Source organism: Lemur catta, chromosome 1 (assembly GCF_020740605.2).
Source record: "Lemur catta isolate mLemCat1 chromosome 1, mLemCat1.pri, whole genome shotgun sequence".
Taxonomy (NCBI): domain Eukaryota; kingdom Metazoa; phylum Chordata; class Mammalia; order Primates; family Lemuridae; genus Lemur; species Lemur catta.
The window spans coordinates 172,289,087-172,307,371 of record NC_059128.1 but is presented as its reverse complement, the minus strand read 5'-3'; the positions used below and the strand labels follow the sequence as shown (position 1 = coordinate 172,307,371).

The following is an 18,285-nucleotide window of genomic DNA, read 5'->3' as shown; positions in this document are numbered from 1 at the left end:
CTCAACAACAGTAGAATATACCTTCTTTTTAAGTGTCCACAGAACATATACTGAGATAGACTATAAATGGACTATAACACAAGCCTCAAAGAAAATTGAAATCATACAAAGTGTTACCTCTGACCACAATGGAATCAAAGTAGATGTCAATAATAGAAAGATAACAGGAAAATCTCCAAACATTTGTAGAAGGCAAAGGCAATATATGTAACCTCAACATTTGTACCCCCATAATATGCTGAAATAAAAAACAATTTAAAAAAAAGAAAATTTATAACACACTTCTAAATAACTCATGAGTCAAAGAGGAAGCCTCAATGGAAATATACTAATACATTGAACTAAATAAAAATACACACATCAAAATTTATGGGACACAGATAAAGTAGTGCTGAGAGGGAAATTTACAGCATTAAATATATACATTAAAAAAATGAAACATACAAAATCAATAATCTAAGCTACCACCTCAAAAGCCTAGGAAGAGCAAAATAAACTCAAACAAGTAAAATGCAGGAAAAATACATACAACAACAAAAATCAATGAAACAAAACACAAAAAAGCAATAGAGAAAATCAATAAAATAAGGAACTGTTTCTTTGAAAAGATTTATAAAATCGACAAAACTCCAAAAAATCTGACCAAAAAAAGAGAAAAAACATAAATTATCAATATCAAGTGTGAACCAGCAGGTATCATTACAGATCCTGCAGATTTCAAAAGGATACTACAAACAACTTTACACAAGTAAATTTTTCAACTTAGACAAAATGGACCAATTCTTTGAAAAACACAATCTACTACAACTCATTCAATATAAAATAGATAATTTGAAGTCAGCCCTATAACTATTGAGGAAATTGAATTTGTAATTTAGAAATTCGTCCAACAACACTGTTATGGAAAATTTGACTGGAGAATTCTACCAAATATTTAAAAAGGAATTAACACCAATTCTATACAATCTCTCCCAGAAAATAGGAGAAAGATCTTCTCAGTTCATCTTATGAAGTAGTATTATCCTGATATAAAATCAGACAATGACAATACAAAGAAAACTACAGACTAATATCCCTCATGAATATGGAGGAAAAAAAATCTGAATAAATATTAGCAAATAGAATTCAGCGACCTATAAAAAGAATTATGACTAAATGAGGTTTATTCCAGGGATCCAAGGTTGGTTCAATATTTGAATATCAATCAATAGTATCACTATATTAACAAACTAAAGAAGAAAAATTACATATTCATATCAATGTATGCAGGAAAGAAGTATTTGACAAAATCAATACACATTCATAATAAAACCTCACAGAAACTCAGGAATAGAGAACTGCCTCAATTTGATGAAAAAAAAATCAACAAAAACTCTATAGGTAACATATTTACTAGTGAAAGACTGAATGCTTTGCCTTGAGATTAGGAACAAGACAAGAATATCTTCTCTCATCACCTTTGTTCAATTATCATGCTGGAAGTTCTAGTCAGTGCAATAAGACAATAAAGGGAAATAAAACCCAACAGATCAGAAAAGAAGAAATAACACTGCCCTTAATTGCAGATGACTTGATTGTGTAGACAATCCCAAAGAATCTACCAAAAACAAAACAAAAACTCCTAGAACTAATGAGTTTAGTAAGGTTGCACAATTGAAAACATAAAAACATAAGCTAGTATATCATATTTCTATATACTAGCAATGAAGACCTAAACAGGAAAATTGAAAATACAACCCCATTTACAGTCACTCAAAAAATGAAATGGATATAAATCCAAAAAAATATGTACAGGAATGTATATTTAAAACTATACAACACTGATGATAGAAATCCAAGAAAATGTAAATAAATGGAGAGATATGGCATGCTCATGGATCGAAAGGCTCAACTACGTAAAGACATCAATTCTAAAATTTATATACATGTTTAACTCATTTCCTGTTGAAAGCCATGCAAGATTTTTTGTAGCTATAGAAAAATTATTCTAAAATTTATTTGGAAAGGCAAAGGAACTAAAATAATTAAAACAATTTTGAAAAACAAAAACAAGTTGGAAGTAATCCATTTACCCAATTTCAAGATTTATATAGCTACTGAATCAAGATTATAATTTTGGTGGAGCCATAGACATAAAGATTCATAGAACTGAAAAGAGAACCTAGAAATAGACCCATACACCTATGTCTGCTATATTTTGAATGTTTGTATCCTCCACCCCACATCGTCAAATTCATATGCTGAAACCTAATCTCCAATGTGATGGTATTAGGAGGTGAGACCTTTGGGAGGAGATTAGGTTGTGAAGCCAGAGCCCTCATGAATGGCATTAGTGCCCTTATAAAAGAGGTCCCAGAGTGCTGCCTTCCTCCTTCCATTATGTGAGGACTTAGCTGGTTCCATCTATGAACCAGAAAGAGGTTCCTTGCCAGAACCTGATAATGTTGTTTTCTTGATCTAGAACTTCCCAGCCTCCAGAACTGGGAGAAATACATTTGTGTTGCTTATAAACACTCAGTCTATGGCATTTTCTTATGGCAGCTTGAGTGGACTAAGATAATGCTCAAATGATTTTTGACAAAGGTGCAATTAACAGAAGACAAACTTTTCAACAAATGGATATGGGAGCAATTGGATATCCACAAGCAATAAATAAATAAATAAATAAATAAATAAATAAATAAATAAATAAATAAATAAATAAAAGAGTCTCAACCTAAATGTTTTCCCATATTCAAAAACTAACTCAAAATGTATCATGCACTTAAATGTAAAACTCTTAAACTTTTAGGAAAAAAAAAAAACCCAGAAGCGAATCATCAGAATCTAGGGCTAGTCAAAGAGTTCTTAGACCTTACACCAAAAGTACAATGCATAGAATTGGATTTCATCAAAATAAAAAACTTTCGCTGTGAGAAAGACTCTGTTAAGAGGATGAAAAGACAAGTTACAGCCTGGGAGAAAATATTTACAAACCACATATTTGACAAAAGACTAGTATTTAGAATATGTAAAGAATTATCAAAAGGCAACAGTAAGAATATTAAAAAATAACAAAAAACCCAATTCAGTTATGAAAGGGATAAAAGACATGAAGAAACATTTCATGAAAGAGGATTATATAAAGAAAATGTACACACAAAAAGACATTGACATCATTAGTCATTAGAGAAATGCAAATTAAACCACATTGAGATAACACTATATACCTATCTGAATGACTATAATAAAAAATAGCTATAATATCAAATGCTGGTGAAGATGCAAAGAAACTCTATTACTTATACATTGTTGATGGGAAAGTAAAATGGTGCAGCCATTTAGCAGTTTCTTAAAAAACTAAACATGCAACTACTATATGACCCAGCAGTTTACTCCTGACATGTTGTATCCCAGAGAAGTGAAGACTCATGTTCACATAAAAGCTTGCACATAAATGCTTATAGCAGCTTCATTCATAATAGCTCCAAAATGCAAACGACCCAGATGTTCTTAAATTAACAAATTGTGGTATATCTATACCAAGGACTACTAGTCAGCACTGAAAAGGATGGACTATTCGTACAGGCAACAACCTAGTTGAATTTCCAGAGAATGGTGCTTAGTGAAAAAGGTCAATTCTAAAAGGTTGCTTACCATATGATTCCATTTATATAACATAGTTGAAATAACTAAATTATTGAAATGAGAACAGATAAGTGGTTACCCGGGGTTGAGGAGAGGATGGCTGGGAGGGAAGTGGGCGTGGCTATAAAAGGGTAACATGATGGAAATGTTTTGTATCTTGACTCTACCAATGTTACTGTCCTGGTTGTGATGCTGTATGATAGCTTTGCATGATGGTATCACTGGGGAAAACTGGGTAAGGGGTACACAGGATCTCTGTATTACTTCTTACCACTGCATGGAAATCTACGATTACCTCAAAATAAAGAATTTAGATTTTTAAAAACCAACCTTCTTAATAAAAAAAATTAGCCACTGCTGAGTTGCAACAGTCCCTTCTGTTTGGTTCACTACAGTCCATTCCAGTCCAGATTTCCCTTGGCCAGGCCTCTTCCTCCATTGGCTACTTCAGACCTGTGAGTAGTGATCTGGGAAACACAGAAGCTGGGGTGGCTTTGCTGCCAAATATGCCAGAGGGCCTCCAGGGGTCCACTTTCGCCCCTGTGGGTACAACATAAGCAGCAGGGATGAGACGATCCTGAACTCCACTACCCCCTCTCCCTACCCCCATGCTGCTTAGAAATAGGTTGTAAGCTGTTGAGTCCTTTTCAATTCAAATCAACAAATATTTACTGAGAATTTCTAAGCTAGATGGTGTGCTAGGACATAGGGTATTTGAGCCCGCTCTGGCATAAGGAGCAGATGACTAAACAGATTGCATTGAAAGTGCAGCAGAATCCAGGAGCAAACATGTCAAAAGCAGTAAGAGAAGGTGATAGGTCAGCTTAAGCATGGAATATACAATCTGTCATTCATTCAACAAATTTTAATTGAGCACCTACTCAGGGCTCAGTGCCAGGAACACAAAATGGATTCAGACACTGCTGCTCAAGACCCTTGAGAAAGCAGACTCACAAACAGACATGTGCAGCCCACTGTGGCAAGTGCTGGGCAGAGGACAGCACTGAAGGAGCTATGGCCACAAGGATGGAGGCCACAAAGATGCCATTAGGAGAGAAGAGTACATTTCACAGGATGTCAGTGCAGGACCTAGTCCTGAGTGGGGTGGACATAAGGCCCTGATCCGGGGCAGGCACCTGTCACTACTCCCTACGATCTGGCTGCACACACTGGGTTGCATTTGGCTCAGGACCCTCTTTGTAAATTGATTTCAAACATTTATATTCATGTCTTGTGGACTGGATGTGGGCACAAGAGGAGGGGGGGGAGGCAAAGTGGCACCCAGTTAGCAGGCAGGAATATCTGAGCTCTCAAGAGAAAATAAAGCAGTACACATGAGAAAGAACTGAGATGGTGGAGGCCAGAACCAGCAACAAGGCTTCCGTGGAAGGCTACTTCCACAGGACTGCTCAGACCTGCATGTGAATACATCACGCACCCCTCAAGCCTGGGAGGACCCATCCATTTCTAGAGAGGAAGGACTTCGTGGTAAAACAGAAACAATAGTATGACTTAGGAGTCCGGACAACTTCTCTGAGGGAGCTCCTTAGCAAGAGTAACTGGAAGAAGAGAAAAGACAAGACTTTTTCTCCCAGGCTAAGGAAAGAGGTGATTAAGAGAGGCCAACGTGGTTCAGGGCCTCCCATGTGGGCTGGCCCAGGGAGGACACGTGACCCAGCCTCAGTGGGGGCCGATGAGGACAGCATCGGAGTAACAAGCACGCAGAGGCAGGCAGTGGTGACCAGTGGCAGAAGCTGACATAGAACACACCCCAATGGTAGGCCCAGCCCTCACTTCCCCAATTTGTTTTCCTTTTGCCTTTTTTGCTCTTCAAAATTTGCTACTAGTATCATTAATGTGCAGAAAGAACCCCTGCCATCTTTTTTAATGGGATTCACCTTCCCATAAAAAAAAATACAAAGAGGATTGTGTTTTAATGAAGTCCACAGCCACCCAAGCCTAACATTGCAAGTGACATCATTTACCATGGCACTCAGCTGTATCTTAGATAAATAATAATAATGTCTAAAGTTTGTAGATCATATTGAACTTGGCTTAACAGGCCCTCTCTCCAAACCTCTGAAAGGATGGCTCATAAAGAAGTAATTAGTTTATATAGACTGTCAAGGTTCATGGGGGACAGCTGGCCTTTGATGCCTTGTCTGTGATTACAGGCAGCTACAAGATCATAAAATCAAGCTCTGAACTCATGCCAAAGTATTCAGTGATCTCAGTCTGGACACTCTGCCAAGCAGAATGAACTATAAACGCCTCCTTGTACTCCTATTCTTTGGGTTGTGATCTCAAATAAGTCTAAGGCATTTAGGACAAACATGCACAGGCCCAAAATTCCTGTTGGGAAGGGATTTGAATTGGTACTAACTTGCCTAAGCTTGGATAGTAAATGGTACAATTCCTGACAGTTGGATTTGTTTTTCAGTCATCACTGATTTTGCTGTGATGGGCACCAGCCATGACTTTTGAAGAGGTTTTTACGAGGTTTCCCCTTAATGTTTGCAAATTCTCAATTCATCTCTATTTCCATTCTTCTCTGTGCTGCCACATTATCTGAGCTTTCCTGGGCCCTTGGTTCTCCTGCAGCTCAAACCATGCTTTGTGCCCTCCCACCCCCAATACAGTAAATCATATTAACAAGTGGTTTTCATTAGTCCTCTTTGGTTTCCAGGGACAGAGACATATCAAGAGATAAGAGGGGATAAAAATGCAGCTACAAGGATGATTTTACAAAAATCTAGGATCACCAACACATCAGGACAACTCAGGAACTGAGGCTACTGTTCCCTTCAGGGACCACTTATAGTGTCTCCCCTTTGGGCACATCTGCTTCTTTCTGGGACCAGCTGCCCTCCCCTCATTCTGCTGACAGTTTGCATGTGTTATGGAAGTTTCATCTGTAACACCCTATACCCCCTGGCCTCTCAGCACCCAAACAGGAAGGTAAGTGGCCTATGTGATGTCTTTAATCCAAGTAGCAAGTCACAGATTATAACTAGCCTATTTATTGGCCACCTAGAATTGCACCCCAGGTTGGATCACAGTTGGGCAAAGGGGCCGGGTCATGGGGCTTAGTTAGAGTTTGGCTGCCAGGGGCCGTGGGTGGGAAAACACCACAGACAAGTGTGTATCATACTTGTCAATAAGGCATGTCGTAGATCTGAAGTCCCTGATATCCCAGAATGTCTGCAAGCTTGGAGCTTCTTGGGTCTTCTGAATTGTTTTTCCAACAGAAAAAAGGTGGTTTGGGGGTTTTGCTCTTCACTTTTTGTTTTTCCTCATTTATTGTATAAAGTCCTGACTTGGGAGGCCCAGGCTTAACCATTGCTTTCCCCAAGTTGGACACTGATGTGAAGATGGATGAAGCTAAGAACTTCCTTAGGGATGGAGCCCAGGATGCTGACCACAGGAGCACTGTGCCGACTGCCTCTGGGCCCATCTGACCTGGAATGTAGCAGAACCAAATGATGGCCAGGGGAGGAGGGGCCAACGCAGCAGTAGAGAACAGCAGCTGGGGAGTCCCTTTTAGGAGCAGAATTACCCTCAAGATGGGGGAGCCCCTGGCAACAGTTTTTTAGCAGGATATCAGAATCACTGTGGCCAAATGGCCAAACAGTGGCAGGTGTGTCCCTCCTGGGATCCTTTTTGAATGGGTGTGTTATTGAGGTTTTCCTTCCCTGGGTGGGTACGTTGTGTGGGAAGATAACTCATCTTTTCAGTTCACAGGTCTCTGGATCAGGAGGAGCTACACCCAGCTCTCACGAGGATCACAAAATCTTGGTCTTCAAGCCAGATTCCATGCTTGTATACAGCTTTTGGGAGTCCTAGGACAAGGGTGCATGTATTTTACATGAGGAAGGGACGAATAGTTGTGACCTCAGGCAGACTGTGGTAGAACGGGTTGCATTATGACCCTTCCCTCTGTGCCCTTTGGTAGTCCACTTCTACACTGACTCTGGGCTGGGCTATAGAGCTTGATTTAGCTAGTGGGACAGTAACAAATTTGTCATTAGCAGCTGCTTGCAAAAGTGCTTGAGCATTTCTGCACTTTTGGCTTCTCACCATAGGAACAAGCTCAGGCTAGCCTGTTGGAAGAATACATGGGGGAGAACTGCGTCATCCCAGCCAAAGCCACCCTAGACCACCCTAGACCAGCCAGCGTACAGCTGACCCACCAGCTGCCTGTAGACACGTGAACCAGCCCAGCAGGGATCAGCCGAGCCTGGCGCAGATTAGGAGAGCTGCCCAGTCAACAGGTAGACTCATGAGAAAGAAGTAATGGCTGTTGTCTGATGCTCAGAAGTTTTGAGGTGGCTGTTGCATGGCAATACTTAACTGAGACATCTGGGTTAAAATTGCAATTTTACCATTACTGCTATGTTCTGGGCAAATTGTACAATCTGGGTTAACCTCAGTTTCTCCTTCTATAACACAGGGATAATGAAAATGTCTGTTTCAGAGGATGTTGTAAAAATTAAATAATAGTATATGTAAAATAGTGCCTGGTATGTAGTAAGTACTCAGTAAATGTTAGCTAATTTTCAGTGCTGTTGTGTGCAATTGTTTTCTATACAAGGATGTGTGACCAAGGGGACAAGCAGGGGCTGAAATCCACCTCTTTCTCCACTTGCCAAGCTGTGTGCTCTGGCGTGAGACAGTGTCCATCTGTAAGAAGGGGCACCTGTTTCTAATTTGCACAGTTACCATATGGGCTGGCACCAATGCTGCTATTATTATTGATTTCATTGTTCATTTTTCATCTTGTTTTAGTGTAGTATTGTCGTTAACTCAGAGTCCCAGAAAACATGAAATTCCTACATTCAACTTCTTCTCTCAAGTTATCTCCCAGTGCCAGTGCTCAGGTGTCCTAATCTGGAACTCCACATCCTTCCTGTTAGAGTGACCCACTCACTCTGGCTCTCCAGGACCTCATATATTCCAGCAAACCCTTCAGTCTCAGATAAACCAGGACAGTTTGCCTCCCTGACTGTCCCTTTCAACCTTGTTGGTGAGAAACAGCCCACAAGCATCTAATGGTTCTCCCTCAAACATGAGTTTGACCTAGAGCATGACCTAGCCAGAGTCTTCTCATGGAGAAGGTTCAGTAGCCCTGGGCCAGAGTCACTGGTGGGTGTGAAGGCCCTGCTGGCGTTACCCCTGCCTCTCTCCATCAGCCAGACCACAGAACCAAGCCCTGCTCTGGGTCTTTACCTGTGACCTTCACCCTCTTCTCTGGCTGAGTGAAACTCTCACCTGCCCTCCTTTCCCTGAACTCTGGCTCTGAGTCCCTCCTCTAGCCATCCGCTTGGGGCCATCCCCTTCAGCTTTCCCCCATGGCCTTTCTGCCCTCGAAGTCCACCTCTGACCACTCAGCACAGGAGGAGCTCTGTGTGTCTCTCCTCACACAGTCTCCTGCTGCTGCCAATAAGCCCTTTCCAATGAGACCCTATGGAGAGGACTGGGGCACCAGGATGAGCACAGAATGTGATGGGGGAGAAGAAAACAGTAGAATCCTTCAGGTGAGATGGGCTACCGTACACTTACCAAGAGTGAGCTGCCACACAGCAATGATACACATATGGGCTTTGATATGAACAAAATCAAAAGAAGGTCAAGTGTCAGGGGCTACCTAGACAGGCAGCTTCAGAGACACTGAGAGACAGTTTTCGGTGATCAAGGAAAGATGATGGACCCCAAAGATTATGTGAGTGGCCCCTGTCCACCCCAGTGGTGCTGAGATCTGCCTCCTGGCCATCAGCAGGAGGGAAGAGTATAAAATGTGAAAGGGAAAATTTGGAATGAATGTGGTGACCCTGGTGGAGATGGCCAAAAGAGGACCCCAGACACACACACCCAGCCCCATATCAATCACTATCAAGGCTGGAAGCTGCCAAACTGGCAGAAGAAAGAGAATGATGGAACAGAGCCCAATTAATACTTTAATTCCAGAGTGATGGATGCATCAGGGCTACCTTCTCCCAGTCTGCTTGGCAGAGATTCTGTTGGCAGCACCAACAGAATTAGTTGTATGGGTGTGGCCATTGCAACAGCCTTGCTGCTCCTGAGGAACAACACATGGACCTTTCCCTGTTATCCTCTCCAGAGATTACAAGCATCACCCTGACCAGGTTTCCTGGCTGCTGTCCCCTCACCCCTCAAATGTTTTAAGCTTTAAAGCAATTTCTGTATTGCTTCTATGAGTCCTCAAATAGCACCTTGCCTGCCACTGGAGAACCCAAGATCAAATTCACTGTGGAGAGGGTGGAGAATTCGCCACAGGGATGGAGGCCTGAAGTCTGAGTACATGGGGACTGAGTCCCCCTACAGGTGGCAGACAGGCATGGAATGCGAGTCCAGTTCTGACTTCCCCATCTATTCTGAACTCTACCATCTTCTCTAAAGTTGGGCAGTCACAGATAGTGTGAGCAAAACATTTGACAACACAATCTCAATCTGTCACTGAAAAAAGAACACATCTGTTTTTTCTTATTCACTATGAACTAAATCACAAAAATAAAATCCTGTCTCCTATGCTTATGTAAGAAAGGCATTTCCAAGTTGCTCACGGAAGTTTTATTTTAAAAACATGGAAAACTATTGTAAACAGTCTAAATATCCAAAAATAGGAGAATGGTTAAATAAATTATGGTACATCTATATGATGTATAATTATGCTAACACCTAAGTAATATTTTTGAAAAAGTTTTAATCAGCTTGGAGAATGCCTGTCAACAGTGAAAATACAAAGACCCAGAGCCAAATACAACATGATCCAAATTAATTAAAAAATATACATCTACATATGAATAGAAAAAGTCTACTAGGATCTTAGGAGTATGGGTAAATTCTTTTCTATAAGACAAGGATGCCCACTGTCATGACGTCTATCCAACATAGTGCTGGAAGTCCTAGCTACAGCAATCAGACAAGAGAAAGAAATTAACGGTATCCAAATTGGAAAAGAGGAGGTCAAACTCTCACTTTTTTCAGATGATGTGATCTTATACCTAGAAAACCCCAAATATTCCACCAAGAGACTCCTGAAATTGATAAATAAATTCAACAAAGTCTCAGGTTACAAAATCAATGTACACAAATCAGTAGCATTCCTATACACCAATAATAGTCAAAGTGAGAGTCAAATCAAAGTCTCAATATCATTCACAATTGCTACAAAGAAAATAAAATACCTAGGAATATACTCAAACAAGGAGCCGAAAGATCTCTACAAAGAAAATTACAAAACAGTAAGGAAAGAAATTGCAGATGATATAAACAAGTGGAAAAACATATCATGTTCATGGATCAGTAGACTCAACATTGTTAAAACATCCATACTACCCAAAATGATTTACAGCTTTAATATAATTCCCATAAAAATACCAATGTCATATTACACAGATCTGGAAAAAATAATTCTATGCTTTGTTTGGAACCAGAAAAGAGCCTGAATAGCCAAAGCGATCTTAAGCAAAAGGAACAAATCAGGAGGCATCACGTTACCAGACTTCAAACTATACTACAAGGCTATAGTAAGCAAAATAGCACCGTATTGGCACAAAAATGGAGACATAGACCAATGGAACAGAAGAGAAAACCCAGATATGAAACCACGTACAGCCAACTGATCTTTGACAAAGCATATAACAATGCACACTGGGGAAAAGAAACCCCATTCAATAAATGGTGCAGGGAAAATTGGATAGCCACATGCAGAAGAATGAAACAGGATCTCTATCTCTCACCACTCACAAAAATTAATTCAAGATGGATAAAAGACTTAAGTGTAAGGTATGAAACCATAAGAACTGTAGAAGAAAATGTTGGAAAAACTCTTCCAGATACTAGCCTAGGCAAAGAATTTATGACTAAGACCCCAATGGCAATTACAGCAACAACAAAAATAAATAAATGGGACTTGATTTAATTATTCTTTGTTCTTTTTAGTGATTTTCACATGTACTTGAACGAAGAGACATTGGTCCACGTCTTTGTGCTCCTGGCCTATCTTGACTCAACTCTGTGAGGTCTGAGACAGTGGCCCAGATTGTGGATTCCAGATGGGTCTGAGCCTGGTTCTCTGCAGGGAGGCTACGGGCTGGCTTCTAGCTGAAGCCAAGTGGCTACTTAGAGAGCAGAGTGGGACACCGCGAGCACCCTGCCTTCTGGCCTTCAGGAATGGCCCCCAAACAAACCAGCTTGGAATGCAAAGGCACATCTACTGTGAGACTGATGTGGTTGGCTTCTCCGGGCCAGGACAAGAGGTCAGAGAGCCGTGGGGCAGGACAGACTGAAGATGGCTGAGTCCTATGCCTGGAGTCCTGAGGGCACTGGAAGAAGGAGCGAGGCCATTATATTTCACAGTGCCCCGTGTGGTGCTCATTCATGGACCTCTTGGTTTTTGCTGCTTCCACACACCACAAACCACCAAAATACCAATTTACTTATATTTTCCTTTAAATTCGGTTTTCTAAAAAAACTCAAGTGAATTTCTGTAAAAAAAAATGACCAAAATGAAATGCTAGTAATACTTGCCTCAAATAGAAAGTAATTTAAGTAAAATGCAACAGAATTTTATTAAAATTCTAGCTTGAGGTTGTTGCCTATGGAAGGCTCTGTGAAAGAGCTTTCTTCCTCTTTGTCAAAAGAGTGGTTAGCAAGGGTTTGAGAGGTAGGTAGGTGGTCAAGAGATACTGAACCTCCTAAGCTGCACCTTTGCCCTGACACACTCAGAAAGAGAACTTAAAGGGTAATGCCTTCCTCAGCATGGGATTCGGCGTTCTTTAACGCTATGTCTGGGTACCATGTAAATCTGCCAACGAGATATGTCTTACACACTGGACAACTGGCAGAGGAGAAAGATGGCAGGACTCGGAGTCTGGAATCCAGTGACAGGGCTGATCCATCCTGGCTAGGTAAGCTTCAACAGTTTACAAAATTTCCCTATGATACGAAAGGAATCATAATATTTGACCTACCTGTTTCACAGAGCTGGTGAGGTTTGGATGTAATTGTGTGTGTGCATGTGTGCGTGCGTGTGTGTGTGTGTGTCTGTGTGTTCATAATAAAAGGCCACATGGTTTGTGATAGTGTGAAACTATATCTTTGAACTAATAGATTATAAGGATAAATTACAGGTAGAATGTGAAAATGTTTATTCCCAACTAACTAGCATTTATTTACAGAGAGTTCTGCATAGTTTTGAAGCTACTTTCCCTTACATCATTTAACTGATTGTTCTCACACCACCACATAACCAAATAATCTAGGCAGCATACTTGGTGGTACAAGCAGGTGACTGCATCAAAGCTTAGAACAAACTCCAAACTTGCTTTTTTCTTTTCCTTAACATCATCAACACAGATTTAAATTGCACTATTGTAATCAACCTAAAATGAGTCAAACACTTGTGGCTTTTTGATAATAATAATAATAATTGCAATTACTCTGATTACCCTCATTATCACCATAGCTGTGATGATCAGAACTATGATTTCTTGGGTATCTACTGGCTGCCAGAGGGTGCTCCAGACATTGTGCATTAATATCTTTTTAATCCACATATTAACACCAGGAGTAGGTATTACAATTATACTCATTTTAAATATAAGAAAACTGTCCCTCCGAGGAGTTCAGTGATTTATCTGAGATTGTATTATAAGCTAGGAAGTGGCAGGTCCTAAATGTAAAACTATGTGTGTCTGGCTCAAAGCTGGTGACTGTTCACACCCCTTCCTTCCCTTCTCACTATAAGACATCAGGGCTATACCAAGCCTTCTGGGAGGGTCTCTGCCATCAGGCACCTATAGATCCCGAGGCATGAGCAGGAACCTGGTGCAGGTCCAAAGACACAGAGGCAGATAGACTGGCAGACACTGAACACAACAGAGGTACAAACACAATCAACCATGTAGGAAAGAGCATTCCTTGCTGCAACCAGCACTATAACCAGCTGATCAAACCAGGCCAGATCACGTCCCAGGCAATTTTCTGGGCATCCTTCAGAGAGTAGCCCAGCCTGAGAAGTCAGCCAATTATGCCTGATCATTCTCTGCAGCCCTGTCCTTATAAAAGACAAGTCCATTCTGGCCCAATGTAGACAAATGAGAAGTTCTATCATCTCTGAAAGGCAATCTAATTCCCTTCAAATTTAAAAGTCTCTACGGTTTCCTAACAGGCCTCAGTGGGGCACAGGTAGAAATTAATAAGTTCACGGTGTGCCCAGCTTGCTTTCATTATCGTTTTTTGCCATGCAGTGGACAGGATTTTCATTATATTACTCAAGGATTTTTCTGTATCTGTTTCTCTAAGAAGGTCAAATCTACAGAGCTCAGACACTGGGTTGAGAATTGAGTGAAGTCTAATGGGCTGGACTGCAGTCTGAGGGAGGTTTCATTGGCTGAGTTTCAGTACTTCACTCACCAGGTGGGGCAGGGATCAAAAGGGATCTCAGAGCAAGTGGTGACAAAGCCCCACGCTGGCCTGCTCTGGGATACTGGGCAAATTGCTTAGCTTCTCTGTGAGTTAGTTATCTGCCCTGTGAGACTGGAGGGAGGAGGGTCTGGAAAAGGAAACCCAAATTTATTAAAATTCTAGTATATCTTGAATCATTGCAACATGTGTCAGAGACTTCTTTTTAAAATTTCATCGAAACAAAAACTCTGCAAAGCTTATATTATTTCACAGATATTGACAGTAAGCAGCTATTCCATCATACTGTCCCTAAGACACATCATTAGGATAAGGCACATGAAGGCCAGGGAATGATTGGCTGTTCCGGTGTGAGTGGGACTGCAAGCTCACACAACTTTTCTAAAAAGCAGCTCAACATATTTCAGGAAATTTAAAATGCTAGACCAATTTATTCCAATTCTGGAACTCCATCCAAACAATAGAATCTGAAATGTGGACATGTGTTATAATAAAATAAAATTGGAAATAGACATATTGTCAATCAATAAGAGAATGGTAAACCATAGAACATTCATGAAGTAGGAAATCATGAAGCAATTTAATCAGTCACAGAAGAATATTTAATAAAATATTGTATTTTTATTAGTTTAGTGGGGAAAATAAGTTATAGTATTAAATATGTTATGTGATCACAATTTTTGACAAAAAAGAGTAGAAAAATGACTGGAAGGAAATCCACTAAAATGTTAAAACGTAGTTCTCTCTGGGGATATGAAGACATATACTGTGTGTTTTTTATGTGTGCTTCCTGTATTTTCCACAGTTTCTGCCATAAACACTTTATATTGTCATAAGCAGGAGAAATACCATAAAATCTATTTTATATTCCTGAAATCTGCATTTATATACAAAATACAATCATGATTTTAATTTAAATGAAAATCACTTGAGTTGTGCATGATTTTTCCTAATATTTTAGCAGAATCTATGTGTAAGAAATTTTTTAAAAAAATATTTCAAGGGGAGAAAGATAAGAGAAACAAGGCGGAGCACAAACAGTGTGATGAAACTGTCTTCCGCAAAGCTTACAGCTCACCTCACAGGCTAAGCTGGAAATGAAGACCACTGGGAAGGGGTGGGGAAGCTGACACAACACAGCCACAGCTGATGGGGGGACTAAGAGCTTCGGTTGACTTGGAAGAGTGATGGAGCTGGCAGATATGAATTTTTCAATTTTATGAGAATGATAGGGATCTGAAATAAATCTTCAGTATTTTCTTTTTAAGATAAATGCTTTAAAATAAATGCCTACAGCATGGATGGATGGCTAGTGCCTGTGTCCTGTCTTAGCACCGATCATAAATAACACTGAGAAAAATAGCTTTGGCCATTCTAAAAAGCACCTTTATTTTTTACTCTTAAGAGCTTGGAGGATTATATTTTGATGTATTAAGCTAGATTTTTTTAAGGCATCTGCAAATAATAGGAGGAGTATAGGAATTTTCTTCAGATGGAAAAAACTATTTAGGGCTTGGCTTAGAAGTAAACCTCGGTTTCAAGATGTGCTTGAACAACTGTGGGCACATCCAACAGTTAGAATACAAATTCAAGTTTAAAGGAATGTCATGGGTTTGAAATGTAAGGAAATTCTTCAGGGAATCTTCAGATAAAACTTGTAATTTTTCTTTAGCCCTAAAACCTAGACAGTTAAGTAATCTTTCATAAATCTGAACTTTCAAATATCAGATTTGCTTGAGGTTTTTATTTTTCTATTCTAGTCTGCATATTAGAGAGCTAATAACTTTATTATAGAACAGCTTATTCAACTACATCAGTGTCCCTGTTCACTACTGGGTGAGTTCTGGACTACATAAAGGGTAGATATAACACACAATCAGACATATTACTTATCTCTCAAAGTGTGAACCTTGATACACTGAAATGACTTAATGACATCTGTTTACTTCCCCTTTAATCTGTCACTGGTTTTCTCTATTACTGTGAGGGAAAAGCCAATGAGAGGGCCTGCCTAGTGGAAGGGCCTCTGCTCACAGGCCTGAGAGAAGAGGCCGAAGGAAGCTGGGAGCACAGGCTCAGAGTGGAGAGGAAGCCACTCCTCAGCTCTGTATATCAAATCTGATCCATCAAGAGAAACCAGAATCCTGCATTTTTATGCTAAATCTCCCAATTTCTAAATGTTTGTCTCTACTTTTTAAGCACACAGTGCATGCCAAGCCAAACATTTTCATGACCCAAACATTTTTGCTAATATTTATTTAAAAAGCCAATTTTTGGGGGTTACTAAGAATTGCCAATTAAGCCTGGTACCATATTAGCTATGTGCAAGAAGCGGGTGTGCTGGAGTATTCCTAGGCTGGCAAAGGTTTGGGGAAGATACTTCATCTGATGTGGAAAAGACAGCATGGAGTTTACACTTCCAAGTGGCATTCAGTTGAACTTCTGAGGGTGGCTGGGAGAGGTATGGAAATGCCCCAATTCTAAACACCATGGAAGTCACCCTTGATGGCTATCATTCTACATAAAATAAAGATAACGCTTTCTTCTGAGAGTCGAGAGTATCTCCCCCATTCTCTGCAACAATGCTTATGGGTTTATCTTCACATACTGCTGGATTTCCCCATTTAACCCACTCGTTCTCTCCTTACTTTATAATACTCTGTAATGAAAAAAAAGGGTCTTCACAGAGCTTATCTCTTAGTAGTGCAAAAGAGCCTATTTTTTCTGCCCAAGTAGCTCATAATGTAGCAGACAAACTGTCAGAAAAAATAGACTTCATAATGGTGAAAACCTTAGCCTGGCACCCATCTATCATAAAGCAATCTTCCAGAAATCTTGAAAACCTTCATTAAATTTCCTGTCTTTCTCCTGACAGTTATAAAATGTTAACAATATTACTCATGACGCAGGCATCTTCAGAAATCCTTTGTCTAATCTCTCCTCCTGTTGCTATCACCCGTCCTACTCTTTGCCAAAATCCACAGAAACACACGACCTAGCCATATTCCTCACCCACCCCTCCTGGGGCCTGGCCCTTAGGAAGTCAGAACAGGAAGCAGGGGTAGTCTTGATGACAGTGAGAAGGCTCTCTAGACACCAGATGCAGAGGGCAACATGGCACTGCCTTTGGAGTCCCCTCCAAAAGCCACACCCACTTGAAATCTCAAAGGCAGGTCTCTGTCCCACCCTTAGCAAATATTTCCTGGTCCTTTTTTCTTTCCCTTTTCTCTTACCAATTTACCAAGCTACAAGTTTCCACATATCCATGATATATGAGTAGTGGGGACAGAGGGTCACACATCTTATCATGTCCATGGGTCAGCTCTCTAGGGAAAAACTCCCCTAAGAATCTTACTAGCCCAACTTCTCCAACTCCAGGGTCAGTTCAGCAATTAACCACCCCTCAGAAGAACAAAAAACAGTGGTCTTACATTGGAGACAACATGAAGAAAAAAAAAACACATAAGGAGAGACAGAATCCACACCAGAAACAAGAAGAGGCATACAACTTTAGCATCGCAGGCTGATCTAGGGGATGCACAGCTATAAACAGCTATAACGCCCTGGCCTGGGCTCTGTGGAGGTTTCCCAACACGTGTCCACAGTGAGCCAAGCCCGACCGTGCTAAGCCGTCACCTCACCTGCAAAAGGAACTGGTGCATCTTTGTCCAGGGCTACCAGAGGTGGGTCCAAAATGACTGTGTCATTGTTCTCAGTTATGACTCCATGATACGAAGTCTCGATCCATGGCTTGTGCTTGTTGACTAGAAAAGAACAGGGAAAAAATACAACAAACAAGAATATCATTTGAATAACTAATCCATAATAACAGTATCAATATCATACATTTGCCCAATCATAGGCTCTCATCCAACAATCTCATGAGGGATATAGAGCACATTAGTTGCCTTTACACCCAGTGAAGCTTCAGAGAAGTGCAGAGAGGGTCAACAGCCCACCCAGGCACACGCAAGTCAAGGGGCAGCCCCCAGACACAGTCTTCTGTCTCTAAGACCATGGGTCTTTCACTTCACCAAAATCCCAGTATTTCTATTTCTGGATGCCCAGTACGGATCTATATTATTAAGAATTGATTGAAAGCTTTAATTCTCAAATGCTACAATCTATTGATAGATGTTTCAGAGTTAAATTCCATTATCAGTAAATAAACCAGAAGATTATGGCTGTGTGCACTGGGATTTCTGACATCAA

The 18,285-nt window shown here is 40.5% G+C and overlaps 1 protein-coding gene across 1 annotated transcript in view; it reads right to left on the bottom strand.

The window, feature by feature from the left end:
- CLSTN2 (calsyntenin 2) overlaps positions 1-18,285 on the bottom strand; it is a 580,228-nt gene that overhangs the window by 333,169 nt on the left and 228,774 nt on the right. The window contains exon 2 of the mRNA XM_045539303.1: positions 17,715-17,837. Coding sequence (XP_045395259.1) covers positions 17,715-17,837 — 123 coding nt within the window. The remainder of the gene's footprint in view (positions 1-17,714; positions 17,838-18,285) is intronic.